The 9,829-nt window shown below is 54.0% G+C and overlaps 1 protein-coding gene across 1 annotated transcript; it reads right to left on the bottom strand.

Moving 5' to 3' along the window:
- Nucleotides 1-583: 583 nt before the first annotated feature.
- Nucleotides 584-9,448, bottom strand: Osgin1 (oxidative stress induced growth inhibitor 1). The gene is made up of 6 exons (XM_027410770.2): nucleotides 9,281-9,448; nucleotides 5,224-5,328; nucleotides 4,140-4,276; nucleotides 3,587-3,778; nucleotides 3,349-3,440; nucleotides 584-1,901 (listed from the first exon to the last, which is right to left on the bottom strand). The coding sequence occupies exons 2-6, from the start codon at nucleotides 5,288-5,290 to the stop codon at nucleotides 953-955; spliced, it is 1,437 nt and encodes a 478-aa protein (XP_027266571.1). The 5' UTR covers nucleotides 5,291-5,328; nucleotides 9,281-9,448; the 3' UTR covers nucleotides 584-952.
- Nucleotides 9,449-9,829: the final 381 nt, after the last annotated feature.

The raw sequence follows: 9,829 nt of genomic DNA, 5'->3' as shown, positions 1-9,829 counted from the left end.
GGCCGGACCCTGGCACGGTCCCAGAGGGGGATGTCCTCGTACACACAGGACTGCGGACGGGTGTGGAGGAGGGTGGGAGCCCCCGGGATTGTGCCCCAGTCCCCACCAGGGTCCCGCTGACCCCGGGTCCCCTCCCCCGTGGTGCTAGTGTCCGGCGATCCCTGAGCGCCCTCTGCCGGCCGGTCCTCCCCGCGTCCCTTCCTCCCCGTGTCCCTTCCTCCCCTCCTCCACCCGCGGACGCCAGTTACCCTGAAGGCAGAGCAAGTTGTGGAGAATTGTGCAAGTGACTCAGACTTAAGAGACCTGGGCTGGACACCAGTCTGTGCAAAGGCCCTGAGGCAGGTAACAGGGAGGTGAGACTTGGAGACTGACAAGCAGACCAGGAACTACAGGGTGGACAGGGCTGCAAAGGGCTTCTGGAAGCCCCATTCCCTGCCCAGACTCTCCAGTCTGTAGCACTGTTCCCACAACTGCTCCACCTTGGGCCTCCATCCCTTCTTCTCCGGGAGCTATAGATCTCATCCAGGGGCCCAGTATGGGGTCTGTTTGTCCAGCCACTCCCCAAGCACAGACTTCTCAGGCACAGTGGAGGCACTGTTGGTTTTATTATGGACCTGATTCTGAAAGGTTCCACCTGGAGTCCTCCTAGTTGGGCACTCAGCTGGCCCCATGATTCCAGCACACACTGACAGCTTCAAGGGGGCCCAGGCCCAGGCCCAGGTGTCTCTGGCCTATGGCTACTGCTCTCACTTTGAGCCTTGACTAGCCTGAGGATGGGTAGCCTGTGTTCCCCATGCCTCTGGGCCAGACAGTCCATCCATAAGGCTCAAGTCTTCATCTCCTGCTGGGGAGACTGGTCCCCCCCATTGGGAAATCTTTAGATGGACTCATGTCCCACCGGGCTATGATAAGCCCCTCCTCTTCAGGCCTGGTGTCAGGGCATCTACAGACGTTAAGGTGGTTTCCTGGTCTCCTTCCTCAGCAGGGAGCTGGCAGCAGCCAAGGCCCCACCCTGGACAAACCTCACAAAGTTGTCCCCAGCCAGTGGCCCCAGGGCATACAGGCCCTCCTGGTGAGTGCTCTCATAGGTGAAGGGGTCCACATCAATGGGATTCCTCTTGGGGCTCAGTGGCTGATCTGGGTCTATGACCAAGTCAGCACCTGCCCTGGGGAGGTAGGAAAGGTTGGGGTGGGAGCCAATGAGGACCAGCACCATGGAGACTCCAAAGAGCTGCTGGCCCCCTTGTGGGTCCTGAAACACTGCCTGGTGGTCCTCCTTGAAGAGCAGTGGCAGGTGCTCAGGGAGGCTTCGGTAGCCCTCATAGGGGCTGGGTGACAAGATGGATTGATCACGCATCATCTGGTGCACCTTGTGGTATTCAGGGTACAGCATCTTGGGCAGCTGGTTGAACACCAGGCCAGGGTCATGGACAGACCGGCGGAAGGCATGGATCACCTGGATGTTGTAGTGGCGAGCAAAGAGGACAGCATCGGCTGCAGACAGCCCAGCGCCCACAATCAGCACCGGGTCTGAGTTTGGGTTCACGGTGCCTGCCCGAAGGGCTGCCTCCAGGGCTGACAGCTCATGGTGGACGAAGGGCAGAGTCTCTCCTGGGATGCCTAGCCGGGCTGGGTTGTCAAGGGTGCCCGTGGCCAGGACCACGTTACGAGCCCACAGTGAGAAGGGCTGGTGGCTGTTGTCCTTGGCAGTTAAGTAGCCTTTCACTTGGAAGAGTGGGCTGGGTGCTTGAGCCTCAGGGATACCATGCTCAGACTTTGCCTGCTCCACGGCAGTGACTATAGCACCAGACACAAAGTTGTGAAGTAGACCCTTCTTGGTCACATAGTCCCTGTAGTAGTGGGCGATGTCACCAGCTGTGGCTCTGCTGTTGCGGAGACCTCTAAGGAGGAAACAGATGTGGGAGCTGGGTGTCAGAGATAGGCACTGAGGTAGGCAATACCAGTGGTGACAGCACTCCTAGCTGAGGCCAGGCTTCGCTGTCTCTTGTGTAACGTGGAGCTAACACAGGGAGCCTGAAACTCCCTGTGATTCAGTTTCCCGACTTGTGAGGCAAGGTGTATGAGTATGTCAGCAACATGCCATGAGGCCTTGGAAGATTCTACAAGGTTGGGTGCAAACCAAGTGCCTAGACTGGAATTTGAACATTGTAGTGACATGCCTGGGCTGGCCAGCCAGGGATGTCATTACCCCAAGGGGTAATAATAGTCCAAGAATTGGTGACTACCAGCACTCAGGAGGCTGAGGCAGGGGGATCACCAATTTAAAGCCAGCCTGGCACCGCAAGACCCTGCCTCAAAAGCTAAAAATAAAACCCAAAAGGTCTATGTAAATGTAGTATGATCTCACATCTATAAAGTTCAGAATGAGGCCAAGGGTCTATACAGCTAGAGTTAAGAGCAGGGCTGAACTAGAGGAGGGCAAGGGAGGGTGAGTGAAGGCAGAGGTCTCTGAACCTGACCTTGAGTGCCATGGCACAACATGCTCCTCAGGGGTACCCAGGGCTTCCCTACCCTTTTCTATGTGAGTCACACCTCCCCCAGCCCCCCACCTCTCAGCTGAGGACAGAACCCAGAGCCTTGTGCATGCTAGGCAAGTGCCCTACCACTGAGCCAAATCCCCAACGCTCTATCCCGTGAGTCACATTCTGATTAGTGTGAACTTTAAAGTATCCCACTGAAGCCCTTAGCAGGTCCTGGGCCACATAGGAAAGGCATAGGGGGCTGCGCCATCATTTCTGCTGCCATCTATAGACAGTGACTACAGGGTCTGTGATGCTGGTCGGGGAGATGGCTTTGCATAACCTCTGACCTCCCTGAACTTATTGTATGACTCCACATGGCTGCAGTTACCCAGTGCAGGCACATATGACTAAGGGTGACTCAAAGGTCAGGATCCACCTAGGTCACCCAGGAGCTATTGAATTATTTGTTTCTGTCTGTCATTCCCCTCTACTGTTTTTGTTTTTTGAAAACTGAGAACTGTCCTAAGAGGCTACCCACTGGGTTGTTTCTCACAATGGCACACGGAAGAGAGGCTGGCAGTGGATCACTGCGGTAGGGTATTTGCTAAACCAGGGACATGGCCCCTTTAGGAATATTTCAAAGCCATGTAAAGGGAAGGCTATGAGCACTGTAGCGTCACCGTAATATAATTCTGACAGGCGTTTTGCATCAAAGGTAAGAGAAGCATATGTTCCTGTCACTGGACAAGCCTGACATCCCTCTTCATCTGCAGAGAGAGTCCACCAGAGCCAGAACTAGAGAGGCCAGCTGTGTCTGTCTGTAGGGGAGTCTCCTTAGCCTGCCCAGCCTCCAGGGGCCCCTTACCTGCACTTTTTCCGCAGCCAGTCCTTAACCTGTAGGTCTGGGAGACTCATCCACTGGCCTTGGCTCAAGGTCACCATGGAACCTTCAATAGACTGTGGAGAAAGGAGTTCTCAGGCTCAGCCTGGACAGGTAACACCCCTCCCCAGGACTGAGACGGTGGCAGTAGAGGAGACACAGGAAGAGAAGAAAAGGAGGTATAAGGTAGAACAGGGGCGGCTCCAAGATGACAGACACTCACATGCCAGGCGCCCCCAGGGAGGTTCCGCCCCAGGACAAGGTGGGGGACAGCACGCTCCTTCTGTTGCTTCCAGGAGAGTACAGAGTCCATGCTGCCTCCAAAGTCTGTGTCGGGGCGCAGGAGGGCATCAAAGAGCAGGGCCACAGGGCTCTGGCTTCGGCCTTCAAGGCCTTCAGAAAGGTATTCCAGGTCCTGAAGGGGAGGCACGGGTCAATGGGATCCCCAGAGGATAGCAGAGTCCCACTTTGAGGCTGAGAGAAACTGGTTACACAGAGACCTCTATACTTGGGGACTGTCACTGTGGTCCTTTTGGGAGCCTAAGGGCCCCAGTGAGTATTCTTAGAGGGAGTCTCTCATTGAGAACCATGGATCTAAAGCATAGTTAGACCACTGACATGGCATCAGTGGTCTCAGAAAACCAGTCCAGCTGCTCTTGTCCTGTTTTATGGTTGGTTTGGTGGGCTTTTCTGTTGTGTGGTTGGTCTTTCAGGGACCCCTAGCTTTTCCCTAGGAGAGTACCCCACACACACACTCACTCGTGTGTCAGCCTCACCTGGTCCAGAATGGAGACCCCTGGAGCCTCAGCCAGCTTTCTCTGCAGCAGGGGATGTGGGTGGATGGTGCCTGGCTTCACATAGGGGATGTGGCCAGACAGCAGGTAGGACAGGCAGATACCAGAGGGACCATTGCCTGCAGAGACAGGGCAGGGTGTCAGGGGGACTTCATTCTGTGAACAGTCTCCAAGTTCTTACTCTGTGTCAGATGCCACGTGTAATAATGATCAAGAAATAAACTAATGAGCAATGGTCAAAGGCTTCCTGTGTGGGGGTCCTGTGTGAAATGTTTCTAAGCCACTTCTGCAATGATGTCAGTGAGGCAATGGGCATAGAGAGGTTAGGTAAGTGGTCTGTGTTCACACAGCTGACAAAAAGCTAAGCAGGGCTTCACACTCACAGAGATAGACCCTATAGCCACGCAAGCCTGAAACTTGGGAGGCTAAGGCAGGAGGATCTGAAGTTCAAGGCCAGCCCGGGCCATTTAGTGAGCTCCAAAGTAAAAGGAGGATGGAGGTGTAGCCCAGAGGCAGGGTGCTAGCCTCAGCCAGGAGGGCTGTGGCAATGGTCCATCGGTGGGATGGATTGCTCCAAGCCCTGTGTGGGTGGTGATGGCTGTTTCTGAGTCTGAGTGGACCTAAGCTCCTAGATGGATCAAGGCATCATCTCTCCCCTGCTCTTATTGCCATCCTTTTGTTTTCATTTTTTTTTCTTTTTCTTTTTTTCTTTTTTTTAATAGGGTTTCTCTGTGTAGCTCTTGTAGACCAGGCTGCCTTGAATTCACAGAGATCCGCCTACCTCTGCCTCCCAAATGCTGGGATTAAAGGTGTGTGCCACCACTGCCCAGCAATCTGTTTTTACTTTAAAAATGTCCATTCACCTGATGCTTTCTCAGTCTTGAAGAACTGAAGACAGGAAACACTTGGGCCCTATCTTTGTGTTCCCCGTCACATAGTGCTAGCCCCATGGTAAGCACACCAGCTTCATTTAAAGAGAGCCACTAGAGTCCAGCCTTAGCTTAGCTGGCCTCAGACCCAGGGGTCCCCAGAGCACCAGTGTACCCCCTGCCAGTGTGACACTTACCAATGATGACCACTGGGAGGGGCTCTGAGCTGCTGGCCCTGAGGTAGTTATGCTTCCAGGAGCTCATAGTTGGGGTTGGAGTTCAGCTTGAGGCTGGCTGCTGACCTGGGGAACAGAGCAAAGAGAAGTCCATGTGGTCAGGCTGGGGACACACAGCCAATTCTCAGCTCAATTCTGGCGCTCAGCACTGAGTGTAGGACCCCAGGGGGTAGCCACAATATGCCTCATCTCTCCTTCCTCTCCTCCCACATTCTCTGCATCCAACAAGCTTGTCTCCAGCCACATGGGGCCCCTGCCCTGCTCCCTAGCTACCTGGAGACAAGGAGCCACAATCTCTACTGAGCCTTATGCCATCCATCTCCCCGATTCATCTCAGGGAGTGGATTCCATGCCCAGTAAGCAGGGCTGGGGGTGGGGTGGGGATACAAGAAGACTTCTGTGGTAGCTGAAGTGCCACTACACCACTGGCTACACAATAACTTCCTTACTGGTGACACTGGCTCATTCCCAGACCTGGGGCTTCTGTAGACTGTGCAAGTAGGAGAATATTCTGGAACACCTGCTTGGGTGGATTTACTGACAGAAAGGCCTTGCCTGACTTCCTGCTCAGGGTGGGGCTGGACCTTGGACTTGGGGAGACTCTGACAGTTAGATTTGGGAAAATGCCAGCAAGCCCCGGTTCTGGAGTTCCTGCGCCCCCTGCTGGTCACAATGCCTAATTGCTTAAAGCACCGGAGCTGCTTTCCCAGGCTGGCAGCAGGGGCGGGCAACCTCCCCCAGGAGCCACAGCCCTGTGTGCATAACCAGGGGCCACAAACAATGTTGGCCACGATGGGGAGCTGGGGAGCAGGGGTGATGAGATCCTCCAGGCGCCTGTCCCTCCCACGCTGACCCTGAGCGAAAGCTGCCGGCAGGACTTTACCCTAAGGCTAACTGATGATTAAGACTCTGAGCCATCCTTCGAGTCCCTGAGAACCTCAGATTCACCTAGTGGCAGCACACTGGTCTGAGGTCACATCGCCTCTAGAGGCAGAACTCTCTAGTTTGGAAAAGTGGCCAGCCAATGAAGCACCTTCACGCAAATCCTTCACAGGCCAACAAAACACAGCTGAGGCTGAGTATGACTTGTGTGCTGGGACACAAACACCAGCATCTCCCATCAGGCAGGTCCAACCAGTCAGACGGGACAACTGACCTCACAGCAGCTTTACTTGCTGTTGGCACTCAGTGCTCCCCTGCTGGTGACTGTGAGGGTGAGCCACACAAGGGGAGGAGCAGCCTGCCAGTGGGACATGCTCCTGCACCTCACTGTGGGCTCAAAAACCATCTTCCTGGCCTCAGTTATGCTTAGGCTTAGGACAGCTTCGTTGACTTGTAAAGAAGGTGTTCTATGTCCCCAGCATCCCCTGAGTCCCCCTCCTCCTCCCTGGGAGGGCGCAGGTGGCTCCCTGCTGTTATTAGAAACCATATGGCCTTCCCATACAGGGCCTAAGAGGATACTGAAGTAGCATGACCAATGGCAGTAATTGTAGCAGCCAACACCAGGCATTGTCAGACTTCCGTAGAGCTGTTGCTACTCAAGGTCCAAGCCCTCTACACACACCAGTTCATGCTTATAATATTTATCTGAGTGGTAAAAGTACTCTTTCGATCACTCCCAATTTACAGATAGAGACTGAGGCTGGAGACCTTTGCTTCAAGGAGCCTATCCTACATCTAGTCAGGGGGACTGGACTTGTACCGGGCCATCTCATTCCAGAACCTTTTCTGTGCTCCTGCAAGTGTAGGGGCCAGAGACTCATCATGCACTGTGTGGTTGTACCCAATGGCCTGCTGCAGGGTCAGTCTCTCACTGACCGTGCAGCTATGGTCAGAGCCTTGGGCATTCAGGCTGCAGTTCCTGGAAGGCAATCCCCTCCCAAGTGCACCCGAGGAACATCAAAGGGCCTGGGCTTTCTCCCTCCTGCCTCTGCTATCCCCAGGAACAGCAGCAACCCACTTCTCAGATGAGGAGACTGAGGTTTCAGGGGAAAAGTCATGCCCCCAAAGCTTCAGAACAAGCAGTTAACAGAACTGAAAATTGATCCCTGTGGGCAGAACCCTACTAGACATTCCAACACTCCTAAAAAGAGCATGCCAAGTATCCCTGGAGACCTGAGGTGCCAACCCTTTCCTTCATTGTAATACCCCAGCATACAACTCCTCACTGGTGCCAGCAGGAGGCCCTGTCCACACAGGCCAGATCCAAGGGGATGCCCAAGTTGCTTCACAGGAAGTAGGATGGGCTAATACTTTGGAGGACTTTGCACTCCAAGACCAGGCCCCTTTCCCAGCACAGCTGGCAGAGGCTTCACCTGGAGCTGCTGGATGCCATACACATGAGGTCACCACCAGGCCCCGGCCCCCCGTCCCCCCCAGGTCACATCCTCCAAGCTGCTCACCCTCACAACCACCCACAAACATTAGCTACACATTTATAAAGCAAAACAACTTCTCTGCACTTCAGCTCCACTCTCTGGCTGTATTTTGTAGAGTTGGAATAAGCCTCCTGGTTTGTTTGAGACAGGGTCTCCTGCAGCCAAGGGTGGCTTTAAACTACACCAAGCCTCTGATGGCCTACAACTCTTGATCCTCCTGCCAGCACCTCCCAAGTGCTCAGATTACAGGAGCGAGTCCCCCACCCTGAAGTTTAGAACAGCCCCTTTTTGATGTCCCTCTGGTAGGGCAATAGTGACATAAAAGTTAACACGATGAATTGCTGGTGTGGGTGGCCAGGGAGATGGCTCAGTGGGTACAGTGCCTGCCTCACAGTGCAAGGACCTGAGTTAGGATCCCTTGTGCCCCTGTAAAAAGCAAATGTCTATAATCCCAGGTCTGGAGGGAAGCGGCCTGGAGACAACTGGCTGGCTAGCTGAATCAATGGGCTCCAGGTTCAGTCCAGGAGAGCCAGGGAAATGGCCCAACAGGTAACTTGTTACATAAGGGTGGTGACCTGATTTGATCCCTAGGACTCAATAAAGATGGGAGGAGAAACTGACTCCTGACCCCTAAGGGTGACTGACTGACCCCCCAACACACTTTCTCTATTAAAAAAAAAAAAAGATTAAAAATAAGGTGTCTCCCATCTAAGTACTAACCATGGCCAGCCTGGTCTACAAAGTGAGTTCCAGGACAGCCAGGGCTACACAGAGAAACCCTGTCTTGAATAAACAAAGATAAAGAAATAAATAATAAAGAAAAAGAAAGTGGACAGCGATTGAGGAAGTTGCTAGGCATCAACCTCTGACCTCCACAGGTATGAGCACATGCACCATGCACATAAAAATGAAAAGCAGAATTTCTCATAAGTGTCAATAACTGCCCTGGTGTAACACCACAGATATTTCTGAGGTTATGAAATTGTCACACTGGGGAGGGCTGGGGCCTTGTACCATTTGCCTCTAAGATACTCAAGAGCTGGGGTTTCTTATCCCCACTACACAGAGAAAGAAACTGAGGTAGGGTAGAGGAAGGCATCTTGTCTAGGTCTCAGACAGCCTAGTTTGGTCCCCTTCCCCTCCATTCCCAAACAAAGCAACAAGTAACAGTGACAGCTGCTAGTGACACAAAGTCCTGGGGCGTGAGGAAGTGCGCAGTCAGCCAAGTATTACCCGGCCTTAGTCACAATGAACACTTATTTCAAGTGCCTGCCCCACCTGAGCCCAAGGATTCCTGATGCCCCACCTCCAAGCACCTTCCATAAGCTTAGTGCCCAGACCCCTGGGCTGTGCCCATCTGTGCCTGACACACAGGGCACAGCACCCACTGGACTATAGACATGGTGGCCATGGATCAAGGCTATTCACACTTCTTCCTGCCAGAACAGCTACTCCATGGGCTGGATGAGGCTGTTGGGGAGAGTGGCCCAGGCACCTGGACATGGACATGGCTGGGAGGAGCAGGGAGGAATCCCAGAGTCCTGCTCAGGACCAAGTTACTTACTGCCCTGCTGCCCTGTCTGGCTTCCCTTTCCCCACAGCTATCACTTCCCACCCACAGCCTTGCCCAGGCCACTCACCTGATGGGCAGTAGCTGGAGGGAGTTGGTGAACCTGGGTTGGCAGGACACTCAGAGGAACTTGGTCAGGGTTTGGGACTTGGTCACGGTGACTGACTGCAGGAACAGGATGTCCATTAGCCCTGGAGATCCCAGAGGCTGTGAGAGGCCCAAGGCTAGCAGGGGTATTTCACTGCAGGGCTGGGAGGAGGCGGAGGCAGGGGCGGGGCCAGGAAAATCACTTTCATAAGCATGAGTCAGCAGGGGCCCCTGGGTGAATGAACTTGCCCCTGGCCAGCCTTAAAGGGCCCCTGCTGGTCAGCCCCCCTTTTTAGGCTCGATCTGAAGGAGGAACTGTGACCCTTGGGAGAGATCACCTGGTCTCTTCCCTATGGGAACAACTTTGCCATGTGCAATTGAAATGACTGGCCTGCTGGCCCCTGAAGTACCTTATGCAGCTGTTCCACCAGGCTTCCACCCCAGCTTGTGGGGAGGGGGGCAGAAAAAAAGCCACCAGGCACCAGCCTGACCCCTGGTAATCCCCACTCTGTAACTTCTTGGTTGGAGGCTC

The sequence above is a fragment of the Cricetulus griseus genome, chromosome 3 (assembly GCF_003668045.3).
Source record: "Cricetulus griseus strain 17A/GY chromosome 3, alternate assembly CriGri-PICRH-1.0, whole genome shotgun sequence".
Taxonomy (NCBI): Eukaryota; Metazoa; Chordata; class Mammalia; order Rodentia; family Cricetidae; genus Cricetulus; species Cricetulus griseus.
This window is presented reverse-complemented; position numbering and strand designations above follow the sequence as displayed.

Bases quoted from the DNA above. Each gene is read 5' to 3' on its own strand.
- Osgin1 (XM_027410770.2), bottom strand. From the start codon at position 5,290: ATGAGCTCCTGGAAGCATAACTACCTCAGGGCCAGCAGCTCAGAGCCC. The intron at 4,277-5,223 runs GTAAGTGTCACA...CTGTCTCTGCAG, and splicing joins CCTCCCAGTGGTCATCATTG to GCAATGGTCCCTCTGGTATC. The intron at 3,441-3,586 runs GTGAGTGTCTGT...CTTTCTCCACAG, and splicing joins TCCCTGGGGGCGCCTGGCAT to TCTATTGAAGGTTCCATGGT.